Here is an 18,324-nt window from a genome sequence, read left to right as displayed (position 1 = left end):
AACGCACCATGGCTCCCCATAGTGGCGGATCCACAGTACTGCAACGACCAGGACTCTGGGGCGCTGCATTATTTTATTTATTTTTACGGCTCAACATTATAAACTTCTGTGAAGCAACTGAGGGTTCAATGTGCTCAATACACATCTAGATCAGTTCCCTGAGGGGTCTAGTTTCCAAAATAATGTCACTTGTGGGGGATTTTCACTGTTTAGGCACATCAGGGGCTTTCGAAACATGGTGACATGGCGTGCATCTAAATGACACAGAGTTTTTGGTAATAAACTAAGTAATTATTAAAACTCTGTGTTATTTAGATGCACTTTTTGCGTTTTACTTATTTACAGCAGGGTTTTTGCTCATTTTTTTTCTCTTGTAGGCTTTATATGCTTTATGGCCAATGTGAACATGCGTTTATGTGCTGCATGTGTACCAACAAGTCAAGCTCAATTTTTTTTTTTCATTGTATTATTGCATTCTGTGCAAGCTGAGGTGTGGCCACCCTTTTCTGAGCTGGAGTCTATATATAAAGCTCCCCCAGGCTGGTGTTCTACTGGTTGGGCCCAGTCTTGTTGTCTGTGCTTATTCACACTGAGGTCAACATTGACACATGGTAAGGTTTTTAATAGTAGACAGTGTATGACTGTCCCGATCAGAGTTACCTTGACGTGGTGGGATCACTTTTATGCTATTTTTGATCAAAAGCAGTATTACTAAAAACTCTGTTATTTAGATGCACTTTTAACTTATTTACAGCAGGGTTTTTGCTCATTTTTTTCTCTTGTAGGTTTTATATTGAGGACAACTAAGCTAAAGACCGTCATAGGGCGAAAGCGACTCTCCACTGACCGGGATGACTGTCATCTTATTCGAATATTCGAATGTCACTCAGCAACCGCAGGATGACATCAAGTGACCTACAAAAGGAATAGCAAATGGCAGCTGAGGTGAAGTGCACTGCAAGAACAGTTCGTAACAGGCTCCTAGAGGCAGGCCTCAAGTCTTGTAAAGCTAGTAAAAAGCCTTTCATTAATGAGAAGCAAAGGAGAGGCAGGCTGACCAGACCATAAGAATTGAGCCATAGAGAACTGGAGTAAGGTAATCTTCTCTGATGAGTCTAATTTTCAGCTTTGCCCAACACCTGGTCATCTAATGGTTAGACGGAGATCTGGAGAGGAGTACAAGCATGTGCACCTACGACCTGTCACATACTGAACTAACTGAGCGTTGTCTCCACTAACAAAGTTCAATCACCTATCAGGCTAGTTGTAGCTCCTTCCCTCCTTATCAAGCCACATATTGAGAGCGGTTACCAAATACTTACTATTAGAAAGTGCACAGTGAATTTGGGAAACCAGGGGGGGTGAGGCTACAACTAGCCTGATAGGTGATTGAACTTTGTTAGTGGATACTTATGGTATCCCCTTAGGGCCAACTATTTCACATAGTCGTGAGCTTACATGATCGGGTGGACATCTATATGGTACCCTTGATAAAGAGACAACGCTCAGTTAGTTCAGTATGTGACAGGTCATAGGTGCACATGCACCGCTATTCAGGCTGACTATAGGTTATTATATAAAGTAGCTCAGACCTCCAATGGGGTAACTGGTGGGGGTGGGTGCCCTTGGTGGTTATTGTTTCATTTTTGTAACTTCCACACACCTGGTTTTGTCTTTTTCATTTATTTTAATATTTCTAATAAAGAAGTTATATTTTATTAATGGACTGGTACATCATTTTTCCCTATGGGAATTAAGCTCTAGTTAGATGGATGTGTCCTTATTATAAGGTTTCCACATGGGGTAATCTAATATAAAACAGAGTGGATATATTGAATATTTCTTACTATTCCCCCTCAATATGTGGTATTGTTGTTTCTTGGTGATTTATACAATCTCCAGACCTGAACCCCATTGAAAACCTATGGTATATAATTAATGTAATTAAGAGGAAGATGGATACTCACAAGCCATCAAACAAAGAAGAACTGCTTACATTTTTGTGCCGGGAGTGACATAAGGTCATCCAAAAGCAGTGTGAAAGACTGGTGGAAAGCATGCATTATTTGAGTTCTGAAAGCACTGTTTCTTTTTTATTATTTTGTCGATTTCTCATTTGTTGCAAATATATCCAACATTTTGAGCCTTAAATTTTGGAGACATGTTGTCACTAGTTTATAGAATAAAATAACAATGTACATTTTACTCAAAAAATAGCTAAAAAGAGAAAAATCAGAGAAACTGAAAACTTTGCAGTGGATTATTAATTTATGCCAGAGCTGTATGTCTTTTTAATGGGAATACCTCATCATACACTTCTTTTGACAGATTATCTCTTACAGGAATCAAAGGATTTGACGTTGAAGTTCAGCATCAACCTTACTCGCCTCTGAAATCATATGTTGGTGGAGCATTAGGACAGGTTCCCTTTAAAGGCACATCTGTGATTGTTCCAGGATGTTCATCACTGTACATTGAATGAGCTGTACAGTACTGAAGCAATAGTTGTTTTTTTATTACTGAAAATGAAAACGTGACTCTGATGTCAAGTAGATAAAGTTTATCTTTAATATATACAATGGATGACTTAATGATGTAGTCTTTTGCTCTTTTATAGCGGGCAGTATTGGTGTCAGTGTCTGTAACTTTTCCAGTTGCTTCAGATATAGCTTAGGCTCTCTTGAAGATTCGCTTGGCTTCAACTCCCTCATAGACGTAGGTCTGAAAGACAATCGAGATGTATGAGATGAAATGACATAAACATGAACTTATGTACAATGATTACATCAAGGCAAGGTTTCCTAAGCACCACTACCATATCTCTGATGAATATACAGAGGAACGTTGCGTTTTACTCATGTAATGAAAATGTTCTAAGCAGGAATTTTTCTCCTTGTGAAGAGTGCTATGTTGGTGTGATGAGAATTACAGGCCATATATATCTTTTACATTTCCTGAAAAGCATTGCATGGCCTGTTAGTCAATTTAACCCTAGATGGCACTGCCCACAAGGAATCCATTATCTATTAAACCCCTTGTCAGAGGTTTCTCACACAGCTAAATCATACCTTCTGCTTTGCACTGATGAGGAGCAAACACCCCGAAACACTCCCCAGCTTTTTTGGAGTAGAAGGCACCGAATGCATTAAGATGCTCAAATGGTTCTTAATGGTTTTGGTGCCTTTTCCGAGTGGTGTGTTGGCACACCTTGCGCCTTGCCATAAATGCCACTCCAGTCAGGGATCTTTTTGCAAACATAACAGAAATCTACTTTGCAGTTTTATAGTCTGCTACAGTTTCTTTAACTCCATCACCACCATCTTGGTATTCAAATCTCTAAAGTGGGCAAATATATGCCCAAACTGAACTAAAAGTACACAAAAGAAAATACTAAATACTTAAAACTCACCTGTACAAGTTCATCTCCAATAATTACTCTGTTTGTCCTCAGTTGTTTTCCGTTGTCTTTCCTGGCAAATGTTCCTACAAGCTTATCTCCCTCTGTTACCCAGGCGCCCTGGTGGTGGGAAGAAAGTGCAGAATTTGGTGATACAGCTGTGAATAATAGCTAACATCCCATTCATCACACTATGAGGTATAGTAAGATGTCAGATAACGTATAATGACTCTTTATATCAGTGATGTATATATTATGTATACTACAGGGATCTAGCTATAGAGGAATGCAAAGACAAATGTGACTCTGGCCCCGGTTGGTATGTCACATTCTAATTATAGCATCCTAGTTGTTGTTTTGCTCTGGTATTTTTTGTGTAATTTATTAATGTCTAATTTATTAATTTCACTAGTGACTAAAAAATAAGGGCGTATTCCAACCTAAGGACTCCCTCACACTGGCGTATGTTCTCTCATGGGAAGGAATTGGGCCAATTTTTGCAAATGTCACTCGGCTCAAACTCCGTCACATTGTGAGTGTGATACAATTCACTCGAGTGAGAAAATTGCAGCACAGGTGCAGAGAAGATGGAAAACGTAATTTCTCCATCTTCTCCATTGTCTCTGCGCGCCTACATTGGACTGCACATGGGTGACATCCAATGTTTTTCCTGCACCCATAGACTTGTATAGGTGTGGGCTGTTGCAATTATTTTCCCTTGCCGAATCAGCATGAAATAAATCACTGATCTTCGCTGCCCCATAGTATAATAACATTGGGCCGAGTGCTATCTACTAAAACATCAGATAGCACTCGACCGTGTGAGCGAGGGCTAAGAATGTAAATCTATAGTATTAGTGCTACAAATGTAACAATTGGAATTTACCATTAATGAGGTTAGCCCACCGTTATATATAACATCCAGTGTATAGACCATAAAACATGAATAACATTTGGAATTCTCATGTTTTTAAAAACACAATCAAGTTAAAGTTTTTGGCATTTCCTTTACTTAGTGTGGCGTCTCCTGGTGTTCAAAGTGTATAGAATGTTCGGGTCCCGGTAATGGGCTGTGTGCTGGTGGACATTTCTGCTTAGTGCCCCCCCCCACAGCCTAATATCTACAGTGCTTCACTGTGTACAGCAGAGCAGCCAATAGAATTAGCTTTCTACCCTGCCCTCTATTAAATGGACATGCACATTGTTACGCAGCTTGACCACCAGGTGGTGCCATACTAAATAAAAATTGTTATCGTTCACTAAATATATATTTTTTTAAATCAGGGGAGTTAATCAGGAGACTCATACTGCCCAAATAGAGGTTCCTTCATTGCCAGCATCTAATTGCCAGATTCTCGCCTTCCGGCTTAGCAAAATTGGCAGGTCTCTCACTATTTGTGTATAGAGAGAGGCATATGACAGTTAAACATGCAATGAGCGAGTATGAGGTACCAGACAGGTTTCCTGTAGCAGTAAGTAAATTGCAAATAGTATACTTTTATATGATCAATACAGTGGATGTGATACATAGTAGTGGGTCAACCTCTTTTAGCTAGTCATACACCTTTAGGTAGCTCTCAGATGAATGCTTGTTCAGCTATTGATCGCTATACCTCCCGCCCCCATACACTTTTATGTTTAGTTCCAAACTAAGTATGCATGTGTTCTTAAGGGCTCATGGAGACATTTGTGCAAATTGGTCCGAGAACAGACCGAATTGCCTAGACGGCCCACAACTCTCCTGACTAGAGCATGCCAGCTTCATGTTTTTTTGAGGCTTGGGTCTGGAGGCCCGAAGCTAGACCATGCATTGTGGTCCACGATCGGATCCAGATTGACTGCTGTCTGCATGAGCCATAATTGGTAGAGCGAGAAAAGCAGGGTTATATGTTGTGGGAACAAATCCTACAAACCCAATCCTCCTTTTCCCCTGACATCTGCCATTGCAGAGGGTTGGGACACCATCTACACACATTACATACTTGGCGGGTGCAGCCAACGTTCATGAAATGTGTATGTGCATCTATAGTTTGTAAATGATTCTCTTTATGTCCTGATGGCTAAATACCGTAACATCCCAGGGGCTTTATGATGGTATTCAAAACTTACGGGTTGAATTTATTTTTTTTATAATTTTTGCATGTTCCGTAGATTACACCCCAAATCATATTCTAGTCACAGTTCAAAGATTGTATTGTAACAATAACCAAACCATGCTACCCATGCCATATTGAGATTTTACATCAAAGATTATATTTTCACTTACTGAGAGCTCTGTGCCATCTGCAAGAGAGTACTCAAATGTGACCCCAAGGGTGAAGTTGATCTCGATGCTTCTGAAAGTGCTAGACTCCTTCACATTAAACTTGTCCCCATCTTGCTGGATTGTGATCTTCAGGTTATCATGTGCAGCGAGTTTTCTTTTCATTACATTAACACCTATGAGAAAACATAGTCAATTTTAGAAGAGAATAGAAGACTGAAATTAATTATTCGGCACCTCTAGACCTCTAAGGCTGGTTTCACACTTGCGTTTAAAAACGCAGCGTTTTTACCGCAAACGCATTTGGTGCAAAAACGCATGTAAACGTGTTTAAACGCTGCGTTTTTTAGACGCATGCGTTTTTGCATGTGGTAAAAAAACGCTGCGTTTTGACGCGTTTACAAGCATTTTTTCCAGCGTTTGTGTTTTTGAAACGCATGATGAGAAGTGTGTGACAGCTGCCAATCATCAAAATCAACTAGAAAGCCCACTATAAACAGAAATAGCTAGGGTTAGGATTAGGGTTAGGGTTAGGATCCCTATGGTTACTAGGGATCCTAACCTTAGGGTTAGGGTTAGGATCCCTAGGGTTACTAGGGATCCTAACCTTAGGGTTAGGGTTAGGGTTAGGATCCCTAGTAAACCAAGGGTTAGGGTTAGGGTTTTCTTGTTTTTTCTTGTGTTTTCTTGTATTTTTCTATAGAAACGTGCGTTTAAAAATGCATGCAAACGCATGTGCTTAAAAACGCATGCGTTTACATAGACAGCAATACAAAAAACCCCGCTAGAAATTACTACAGGTTGCATTTCCGCAACAAAACGCACACATTAAAAAACACTTACGTTGCCAAAAACGCGTCAAAACACATGCAAAAAAACGCATGCGTTTTTAATGTTAAGTATAGAAAAAAAAACACATGCGTTTTTTAGCGCTAAAACGCAGTTGCAAAAAACGCAAATGTGAAACCAGCCTAACTGGCAAAACTTAGCATTTGTCTAAATTAAGCCTTTCTGTATTTTTCTTCCATTGAGCTTTGTGTAACCCTTTGGAATTTGCTGTTAGAGAGACCTTTTAATCCTTGATCTTAAGTGAAGAAATGGAAGAGAGTCAGTAACTTACCCATTTCCTCCATAAATTTTTCATAGTTTTCACTCCTGTCAACTTTCCAGGTTCCATTAAAGGTCATGATGACGGCTGTGGGTGAGATCGAGGATGCACAGAATGATCAACCTGAGATGCAGATCTGTGTGTCTCCATCCAATTTATATCCTCCTGTTATCTATAGGCTGATCACCATGTGATGTGGCTGACTAAAGTCTGATTGAAGTCAAGATGTTAATTAATAGATATTCTCCTCCTCCTGAAGGACTCTCCTCATTAGTGCTAAACTTTGCCCTGATTTTCTGCGTATTGATTGCACAGTACGTAGTTCACAATATGCCAAACTTTATGACGGTGCAAAGCTATTAATGCAGACAAGAAGCTTTCTCATGTTTCCCTGTGTAAAATAATACGCCAAGAGCTTTTAACTTTTTGACACAAGTTTTGGTATTTTTACTGTGTATTTAAGATACAGTTACAGTACTGCTCAAAAGGTTACATACACTGGCAGAATTTTTGCTTTCTTGGCCTTTTATCGGAGAATATGAATGATAACACAAAACTTTTTCTCCAACCCATGTTTAGAGGTTGGATGAAGCCATTTATTGTCAAACTACTGTGTTTTCTCTTTTTAAATCATAACGACAACCCAAAACATCCAAATGACCCTGATCAGAAGTTTACATACCCCATTTCTTAATACCGTGTATTGCCCCCTCTAACATCAATGACAGCTTGAAGTCTTTTGTGGTAGTTGTGGATAAGGTTCGTTATTTTCTCAGATGGTAAAGCTGCCCGCTCTTCTTGGCATAAAGCCTCCAGTTCCTGTAAATTCCTGGGCTGTCTAGCATGAACTGCAGGCCTGAGATCTCCCCAGAGTGGCTCAATGATATTGAGGGCAGGAGACTGAGATGGCCACTCCAGAACTTTCACTTTGTTCTGCTGTCGATAATGACAGGTCGACTTGGCCTTGTGTTTTGGATTGTTGTTATGTTGGAACATTCAAGTACTTTCCGTTGCGCCATAAAACCCCCAAGAAAGAAATTCCTGAATTGCTGTTTTTTTTTTCATTCTGCCTCCAAAAAATCAGAATAGAAAGCGATCAAAAAATGTCATGTGCTTGTAAATGGTACCAATAAAAACGTCAACTCGTTCCGCAAAAGCAAGATCTCACAGAACTCTGACGGCCAAAATATGGAAAAATTATAGCTCTCAAAATGTGGTGATGCAAAAACTATTATATATATATATATATATATAAATATATATATATATATAAAGCAATATATATACTGTATAAAGCATATTTTAATGTGTGACAGCAGCCAAACATAAAAACCCGATATAAATCTGTTATCGCTGTAATTGCACCAATCCGAAAAATAAAGTCACCTAAAAACTTATACCACACGAGGAACAGCGTAAAAAATAAATAAGACCAATTCTTCACCTACTGTACATTTTTTTCATTCTGTCTTGCAAAGATCGCAGTAAGGCTTGGCACACATTTATCCTGCGCTCTGCGTTAAGCTCTTACATTGGGGTTTCTGTGTAAACTTCTGAAATGTGTGATTCAGATGGAACCTCTAGCGGAAGATTCCCTATAATGAGGCAGATGGAGGCACTATGGATGCCGTCTGACCTGTGATCCGGCAGTGTCCGTCTTTTTTAAGATTGCATAAAAGTGCTGTCGGCTACAGTTTTGTGCACTTCTGAACAGAGGCCAGACTTAGTCCAGAGTAACTCAGCTGCCTCATTATTGTGAATGGATCTCTCAGGGGTTCATCTGAATCACATAACTCAGAGATTTAGATGGAAATCCCTAAGTAAATGATCAGCTTAGAGCGCCAGATAAATTTGATCCCAAACGTTATGTAAAATGTTCCCAATAAAAGCTTCAACTCAATCCACAAAAAAGCAAGTCCTCACTCAGGTCTGTTATCTGTTGATGAAAATATAGGAGGCTTCCACGTTACTGGTAGTACAAAGGTTCTGGAAAAGCAAAATGGCTCCTCAACCGCCAAAAGAAATTCAGTAAATTCTGTTCTCCCAAATCCAAATGCCCCCCTCCCTACTGAAAACAGTGTACCTAACTGACGTATAGTTTCCACGTTTGGCATTTCTCAAATGATGAGAGCCCGCCTAACTTAATGGGTGCATGCCTCCAGAAGCACGGACTGCGCATAATGTACTGGTGACTGCAACACACTGGTGACTACAGCATACTGGTCACTACAACGGCAATTTGCAATTTTCACTTGGCAACATTCATTGCTGCTTGTTTCTGGAAAATACCCATGGAGTCAAAATCAGCACTACACCTGTAAATAAATTCCCAAAGGGGTATAATTTCCAAAATGGGGTCACTTGAGGGGGGATTCTGCTCTTCTAGCAATTAGGGGCTTTATATATGGAGTCCGCAAACTCTTTAGGGAAAATCTGCGGTCGAGGAGGCAAATAGCGCTCCATTCCTCCTGGGTCTCTCCGTATGGCTACATAGTACTGTACAGCCACATATGGGGTATTGCCACGTTCAGTGAAAATTGTGGGACAAATTTTATGGCAATCTTTACCCACTTCCTGTGTGAAAATGTAAAATCTGGGTCTAAAACTAAATTTTGAGGGTAAAAACTTATTTTTTCCGCATTGCTCAATGGTTTAAAATTCTGTGGTGTCAATATGATCACTGCATACCTAAATTAATTCATTGAGAGGTGTGGTTTGTAAAATGGGGTCACTTATGGGGGTTTTCTGCTGTTCTGGAACCTCATGGGCTCTTCCAGTGGCTCATGGTACCTGCAAACCATAACAGTAAAATCTGGCTCTCCTTGTCTTCTGAGATTTGCACTGTGCCTGAAAAATATTTATCAATTACATGTAGGATATTGGCACACTCAGGAAAAATGGACCTTAGTTTGTTGTAAAAAAAAATCCTATTAGCCCTTATAAAAATTAAAAAACTTGTGGCTATAACAGCATTTTTGTGAGGAAAATGTGATTTTATTATTTTCACTGCTCAATGTTATAAACTTCTGTGAAGCATCTGGGGTTCAAGGTGCTTACCATGCATCTAAATACATTCCTTGATGGGTCTATTTTCTAAAATGGGGTCACTTGTGGGGAGGTTTCCACTGTTTAGGCGCATCAGGGGCTCTCCAAATGGGTCATGACGTCCGCTAATGATTCCAGGAAATGTTACATTCAAAAATTCAAATACGCTTCTTCCATTCCGAGCCCTGCCATGCGTCCAATCAGTAGTTTTCACTCTCATATAGGGTATCGGTGTACTCAGAAGAAATTGCACAACAAATTGTATGGTGCAATTTCTCATGTTACCCTTATGAAAATGCAATATTTTGTGCTGAAAACATATTTTGGGGAAAAATTTTATTTTATTTATTTTTACGGTTCAACATTATAAACTTCTGTGAAGCAACTGAGGGATCAATGTGCTCAATAAACATCTAGATCAGTTCCCTGAGGGGTCTAGTTTCTAAAATAATGTCACTTGTGGGGGATTTTCACTGTTTAGGCACATCAGGGGCTTTCGAAACGCGACATGGCGTGCATCTAAATAACAGAGTTTTTGGTAATAAACTAAGTAATTATTAAAACTCTGTTATTTAGATGCACTTTTTGCTTTTTACTTATTTACAGCAGGGTTTTTACTCATTTTTTGTTCTCTTGTAGGCTTTATATGTTTTATGGCCAATGTGAACATGCATTTATGTGCAAGAACAGTTCATAACAGGCTCCTAGAGGCAGGCCTCAAGTCTTGTAAATCTAGTAAAAAACCTTTCATCAATAAGAAGCAAAGGAGAGCCAGGTTGACCAGACCATAAGAATTGAACCATAGAGAACTGGAGTAAGGTAATCTTCTCTGATGAGTCTAATTTTCAGCTATGCCCAACACCTGGTCATCTAATGGTTAGATGGAGACCTGGAGAGGAGTACAAACCACAGTGTATTGCACCCACTGTGAAATTTCGTGGAGGATCGGTGACGATCTGGGGATGCTTCAGCAAGGCTGGAATTGGGCAGGTTAATCTTTACGAAGGACGTATGAATCAAGCCACACACAAGGTTATCCTTGAAAAACACTTGCTTCCTTCTTCTCAGGCAATTTCCCCAACTCTGTGGACTGGTTTTTCCAGCAGGACAATGCACCAATGCCCCATGGATGAAGGAGCACCACATCAAGACCTTGTCATGGCCAGCCCAATTTCCAGACCTGAACCCCATTGAAAACCTCTGGCATGTAATTAAGAGGAAGATGGATAGTCACAAGTAGTGTTGAGCATTCCGATACCGCAAGTATCGGGTATCGGCCGATACTTGCGGTATCGGAATTCCGATACCGAGTTCCGATACTTTTGTGATATCGGGAATCGGTATCGGAACCATATTCATGTGTAAAATAAAGAATTAAAATTAAAAATATGGATATACTCACCTCTCCGGCGGCCCCTGGATCTTACCGCTGTAACCGGCAGCCTCCGTTCCTAAGAATGAGCGCGTGAAGGGCCTTCGATGACGTCGCGGCTTCTGATTGGTTGCGTGAGCGCTCATGTGACCGCTCACGCGACCAATCACAAGCCGCGACGTCATCGCTGGTCCTTCACGCACTCATTCTTAGGAACAGAGGCTCCCGGTTACGGCGGTAAGGTCCAGGGGCCGCCGGAGAGGTGAGTATATCCATATATATATCATATATATATATATATATCTCCATATACTCACCTCTTCAGCGGCCCCTGGACCTTACCGCCGTAACCGGAAGCCTCCGTTCCTAAGAATGAGCGCGTGAAGGACCTGCGATTACGTTGCGGCTTGTGATTGGTCGCGTGAGCGGTCACATGAGCGCTCACGCGACCAATCAGACGCCGTGACGTCATCGAAGGCCCTTCACGCGCTCATTCTTAGGAACGGAGGCTCCCGGTTACATCGGTAAAGTCCAGGGGCCGCCGGAGAGGTGAGTATATCCATATTTTTTTATTTTAATTCTTTATTTTACACATGAATATGGATCCCAGGGCCTGAAGGAGAGTTTCCTCTCCTTCAGACCCTGGGAACCATTCCGATACTTTGCGTCCCATTGAAATGCATTGGTATCGGGTATCGGTATCGGCGAGATCCGATATTTTGCCGGTATCGGCCGATACTATCCGATACCAATGCATATCGGAAGGTATCGCTCAAAACTAGTCACAAGCCATCAAACAAAGAAGAACTGCTTACATTTTTGTGCCGGGAGTGGCATAAGGTCACCCAAAAGCAGTGTGAAAGACTGGTGGAAAGCATGCATTATTTGAGTTCTGAAAGCATTGTTTCTTTTTTATTATTTTGTCGATTTCTCATTTGCTGCAAATATATCCAGCATTTTTAGCTTTAAATTTTGGAGACATGTTGTCACTAGTTTATAGAATAAAATAACAATGTACATTTTACTCAAAAAAATAGCTAAAAAGAGAAAAATCAGAGAAACTGAAAACTTTGCAGTGGATTATTAATTTATGCCAGAGCTGTATGTCTTTTTAATGGTAAGACCTCATCATACACTTCTGATGACAGATTATCTCTTACAGGAATCAAAGGATTTGACGTTGAAGTTCAGCATCATCCTTACTCGCCTCTGAAATCATCTGTTGGTGGAGCATTAGGACACTTCTGTATAGGTACTCAAGGAGTAGGGGGTTGGATCACTTTTCTCTAATGTGCATAAAGGTAATTATGGAATTTATCACCAATATTTTTATTTTTACCAATTAAAGTCATCATAAATTAAAATTCCTCTTTATTCTGTTTTAATTTTCTAAATTTAGTTTCTTTATTTTCTGTACGTGTTCTTGGGGGTCTCCCTCTCACCTAAGCTACTGTCAACAAAATTAAAAGATATTGGATGTTTTGGGTTGTCATTATGATTTAAAAAGAGAAAACACAGTAGTTTGACAATAAATGGCTTCACCCAACCACTAACCATGAGTGGAGAAAAAGTTTTGGTGTTATCATTCCTATTCTCTGAAAAAAGGCCAAGAAAGCTAAAATTCTGCCGGGATATGTAAACTTTGAGCACAATTGTAAGTTGAAAAAGTCACATCAATTGCATAGTCATAATGTGTAAACCATCCCTTAAAATGGTTTTCCACCAAAAAAAGTTGATTATGTGGATTGACTTGTGCTACCTGAAAATTATAAATGTTAATTCCTTCACGAAATTCACCATACTAGTGTCCCCCCGGTGCTGAGCCCAAATCTTTCCCTGCACATGTCAGCTGTTTTGAACAGCTGACATGTGCCGGTAACAGCCGCGGGTGGAATCGCGATCCGCCCGCAGCTGTTAACCCATTAAATGCTGCTGTCAATTGCTGACAGCGACATTTAATGTGATTGCGCCGGAAGCACGTGACTAATCCTGCCCATCGGTGACCCCGTCACATGATCGCGGGTCACCAATGGGTCAGCATGATAACCAGAGGTCTCCAGCAAACCTCTATGGTTGTCATTGCTGGATTGCTATGAGCGCTGCCCGGTGGTCGGCGCTCATAGCAAGTGACCATTTCTGCTACATACAGGTGATCTGATCATCGCCTGTGTGTAGCACAGGCTATCGGGTTATCGCCGCTTCTAGTCTACCATGGAGACTATTGAAGCATGCAAAAAAATTAATAATTTAAAAAAATATATATTAAAAAAAAAATAAAACAAATATGAAAGTTCAAATCACCTCCATTCTCCCCATTCAAAATAAAAGAAATAAAAAAAATGCAAATATTTGGTATCTCCAGTTCTCCACATTCAGAATCGCCTGGTCTATCAAGCTATTATTATTATTATTTATTATTTTAGCGCCATTTTTTCCATGGCGCTTTACATGTGAGGAGGGGTGTACATAATAAAAACAAGTACAATAACCTTGAACAATACAAATCACAACTGGAACAGGAGGAGAGAGGACCCTGCCTGCGAGGGCTCACTGTTGTGAATTTGCTTTTTGCTCCCTCTAGTGGTTACTAGTTTTTTGACTCTGGTTTTTCTGTCATTCCTTTTATCCGCACCTGGGTCGTTAGTTAGGGGTGTTGCTATATAAGCTCCCTGGACCTTCAGTTCAATGCCTGGCAACGTAGTTATCAGAGCTAGTCTGCTGTGCTCTTGTCTACTGATCCTGGTTCCAGTTTTATCAGCTAAGTCTGCCTTTTGCTTTTTGCTATTTGTTTTGGTTTTGTATTTTTTTGTCCAGCTTGTTCCATATCTATATCCTGACCTTTGCTGGAAGCTCTAGGGGGCTGGTGTTCTCCCCCCGGACCGTTAGACGGTTCGGGGGTTCTTGAATTTCCAGTGTGGATTTTGATAGGGTTTTTGTTGACCATATAAGTTACCTTTCTTTATTCTGCTATCAGTTAGCGGGCCTCTCTGTGCTAAACCTGGTTCATTTCTGTGTTTGTCATTTCCTCTTACCTCACCGTTATTATTTGTGGGGGGCTTCTATCCAGCTTTGGGGTCCCCTTCTCTGGAGGCAAGAAAGGTCTTTTGTTTTCCTCTACTAGGGGTAGCTAGATTCTCCGGCTGGAGCGTGTCATCTAGAATCAACGTAGGAATGATCCCCGGCTACTTCTAGTGTTGGCGTTAGGAGTAGATATATGGTCAACCCAGTTACCACTGCCCTATGAGCTGGATTTTTGTATTCTGCAGACTTCCACGTTCCTCTGAGACCCTCGCCATTGGGGTCATAACAGTTTGCCAGGCCAGTATTAAATGTTTAATGCATTGCAGAAGAGGGATTATAAGAAAGAAGATTCTGAGTTTTTTTTTTTTTCTTCTTCCCCTTTACCTCAGAGTGGCTATGCTTGCTGCAGACATGAATGTCCAGACCTTGATTACAAGTGTGGACCAGCTGGCTACTCGTGTGCAGGGCATACAAGACTATGTTATCAGAAATCCTAGGTCAGAACCTAAAATACCGATTCCTGAACTGTTTTCCGGAGACAGGTTTAAGTTTAGGAATTTCATGAATAATTGTAAGTTGTTTTTGTCTCTGAGACCCTGTTCATCTGGAGACTCTGCTCAGCAAGTAAAAATTGTTATTTCGTTCTTACGGGGCGACCCTCAGGATTGGGCTTTTTCGCTGGCGCCAGGAGATCCGGCATTGGCTGATATTAATGCGTTTTTTCTGGCGCTCGGTTTACTTTATGAGGAACCCAATCTTGAGATTCAGGCAGAAAAGGCCTTGCTGGCTATGTCTCAGGGGCAGGACGAGGCTGAAGTGTATTGCCAAAAATTTCGGAAATGGTCCGTGCTGACACATTGGAACGAGTGTGCACTGGCCGCTAACTTTAGAAATGGCCTTTCTGAAGCCATTAAGAATGTTATGGTGGGTTTTCCCATTCCCACAGGTCTGAATGATACTATGGCACTGGCTATTCAAATTGACCGGCGGTTGCGGGAGCGCAAAACCGCAAATTCCCTCATGGTGTTGTCTGAACAGACACCTGATTCGGTGCAATGTGATAGAAAAACCGCAAATTCCCTCATGGTGTTGTCTGAACAGACACCTGATTTAATGCAATGTGATAGAATCCTGACTAGAAATGAGCGGAAAATTCATAGACGCCGGAATGGCTTGTGCTACTACTGTGGTGATTCTACACATGTTATCTCAGCATGCTCTAAACGTATAGCTAAGGTTGTTAGTCCTGTCACCGTTGGTAATTTGCAACCTAAATTTATTCTGTCTGTAACTTTGATTTGCTCACTGTCATCTTATCCTGTCATGGCGTTTGTAGATTCAGGTGCTGCCCTGAGTCTTATGGATCTGTCTTTTGCTAAGCACTGTGGTTTTACTCTTGAACCATTAGAAAATCCTATTCCTCTTAGGGGTATTGATGCTACGCCATTGGCAGCAAATAAACCGCAGTATTGGACACAGGTTACCATGTGCATGACTCCTGAACACCGCGAGGTGATACGTTTCCTGGTTTTACATAAAATGCATGATTTGGTTGTTTTAGGGCTGCCATGGTTACAGACCCATAATCCAGTCCTGGACTGGAAGGCTATGTCAGTCTCAAGTTGGGGCTGTCGGGGTATTCATGGGGATTCCCTGCCTGTGTCTATTGCTTCTCCTACGCCTTCGGAAGTTCCGGAGTATTTGTCTGATTATCAGGATGTCTTCAGTGAGTCTGAGTCCAGTGCACTGCCTCCTCATAGGGACTGTGACTGTGCTATAGATTTGATCCCAGGCAGTAAATTTCCTAAGGGAAGACTGTTTAATCTGTCGGTACCTGAACATACCGCTATGCGTTCATATATCAAGGAGTCTCTGGAGAAAGGACATATTCGTCCGTCTTCTTCCCCTCTTGGTGCGGGATTCTTTTTTGTGGCAAAAAAGGACGGATCTTTGAGACCTTGTATTGATTATCGGCTTTTAAATAAGATCACTGTCAAATTTCAGTATCCTTTACCGCTGTTGTCTGACTTGTTTGCCCGGATTAAAGGTGCCAAGTGGTTCACCAAGATAGACCTTCGTGGTGCGTACAACCTTGTGCGCATTAAGCAAGGTGATGAATGGAAAACCGCATTCAATACGCCCGAAGGTCATTTTGAGTACTTGGTGATGCCTTTTGGGCTCTCCAATGCGCCTTCAGTTTTTCAGTCCTTTATGCATGACATTTTTCGGAAGTATCTGGATAAATTTTTGATTGTTTATCTGGATGATATTTTGGTTTTTTCTGATAATTGGGATTCGCATGTGGAGCAGGTCAGGTTGGTCTTTAAAATTTTGCGTGAAAATTCTTTGTTTGTCAAGGGCTCAAAGTGTCTCTTTGGTGTACAGAAGGTTCCCTTTTTGGGGTTCATTTTTTCCCCTTCTGCTGTGGAGATGGACCCAGTCAAGGTCCGAGCTATTCTTGATTGGACTCAGCCCTCGTCAGTTAAGAGTCTTCAGAAGTTCTTGGGTTTCGCTAACTTCTACCGTCGTTTTATCGCTAATTTTTCTAGCATTGTGAAACCTTTGACGGATATGACCAAGAAGGGCTCCGATGTAGCTAACTGGGCTCCTGCTGCCGTGGAGGCTTTCCAGGAGTTGAAACGCCGGTTTACTTCGGCGCCTGTTTTGTGCCAACCCGATGTCTCACTTCCCTTTCAGGTTGAGGTGGATGCTTCAGAGATTGGAGCAGGGGCCGTTTTGTCGCAGAGAGGCCCTGGTTGCTCGGTTATGAAACCTTGTGCCTTTTTCTCTAGGAAGTTTTCGCCTGCCGAGCGAAATTATGATGTGGGCAATCGGGAGTTGTTGGCCATGAAATGGGCATTTGAGGAGTGGCGTCATTGGCTCGAGGGTGCTAAGCATCGTGTGATGGTCTTGACTGATCACAAAAATCTGATGTATCTCGAGTCTGCTAAACGCCTTAATCCGAGACAGGCCCGCTGGTCATTGTTTTTCTCCCGCTTTGATTTTGTTGTCTCGTATTTACCAGGTTCAAAGAATGTGAAGGCCGATGCTCTTTCTAGGAGCTTTGTGCCTGATGCTCCTGGAGTCGCTGATCCTGTTGGTAGTCTTAAAGATGGAGTTATCTTGTCAGCTATTTCTCCGGATCTGCGACGTGTGTTGCAGAGATTTCAGGCTGATAGGCCTGAGTCTTGTCCACCTGACAGATTGTTTGTCCCGGATAAGTGGACCAGCAGAGTCATTTCCGAGGTTCATTCCTCGGTGTTGGCAGGTCACCCGGGAATTTTTGGCACCAGAGATCTGGTGGCCAGGTCCTTTTGGTGGCCTTCCTTGTCAAGGGATGTGCGGTCATTTGTGCAGTCCTGTGGGACTTGTGCTCGAGCTAAGCCTTGCTGTTCTCGTGCCAGCGGTTTGCTCTTGCCCTTGCCTGTCCCGAAGAGACCTTGGACACATATCTCCATGGATTTCATTTCTGATCTTCCGCTATCTCAGGGCATGTCCGTTATCTGGGTGATATGTGATCGCTTCTCAAAGATGGTCCATTTGGTTCCTTTGCCTAAGCTGCCTTCCTCTTCCGATCTGGTTCCTGTGTTTTTCCAGAACGTGGTTCGTTTGCACGGCATCCCTGAGAATATTGTGTCAGACAGAGGATCCCAGTTCGTTTCCAGGTTCTGGCGATCCTTTTGTAGTAGGATGGGCATTGATTTGTCGTTTTCGTCTGCTTTCCATCCTCAGACTAATGGACAGATGGAGCGAACCAATCAGACTTTGGAGGCTTATTTGAGGTGTTTTGTCTCTGCTGATCAGGACGATTGGGTGACATTCTTGCTGTTGGCTGAGTTTGCCCTTAATAATCGGGCTAGTTCCGCCACCTTGGTTTCGCCTTTTTTCTGCAACTCTGGTTTCCATCCTCGCTTTTCTTCGGGTCATGTGGAGTCTTCTGACTGTCCTGGGGTGGATTCTGTGGTGGATAGGTTGCAGCGGATCTGGGATCATGTGGTGGACAACTTGAAGTTGTCACAGGAGAGGGCTCAGCGCTTTGCCAACCGCCGCCGCGGTGTGGGTCCCCGACTACGCGTTGGGGATTTGGTATGGCTTTCTTCCCGCTTTGTTCCTATGAA

At 41.8% G+C, this 18,324-nt stretch overlaps 1 protein-coding gene across 1 annotated transcript; it reads right to left on the bottom strand.

Moving 5' to 3' along the window:
- Positions 1-2,545: 2,545 nt before the first annotated feature.
- On the bottom strand, positions 2,546-6,936 carry LOC143788665 (fatty acid-binding protein, intestinal-like). Its single transcript, XM_077278487.1, has 4 exons — positions 6,781-6,936; positions 5,664-5,836; positions 3,410-3,517; positions 2,546-2,721 (listed from the first exon to the last, which is right to left on the bottom strand). The coding sequence occupies exons 1-4, from the start codon at positions 6,845-6,847 to the stop codon at positions 2,671-2,673; spliced, it is 399 nt and encodes a 132-aa protein (XP_077134602.1). The 5' UTR covers positions 6,848-6,936; the 3' UTR covers positions 2,546-2,670.
- Between the last annotated feature and the right edge of the window lie 11,388 nt (positions 6,937-18,324).

This window comes from Ranitomeya variabilis, chromosome 1 (genome assembly GCF_051348905.1).
Source record: "Ranitomeya variabilis isolate aRanVar5 chromosome 1, aRanVar5.hap1, whole genome shotgun sequence".
Lineage (NCBI taxonomy): Eukaryota > Metazoa > Chordata > Amphibia > Anura > Dendrobatidae > Ranitomeya > Ranitomeya variabilis.
Note: the sequence above shows the minus strand (reverse complement) of the source record. Positions and strands in the feature narration are given on the sequence as shown.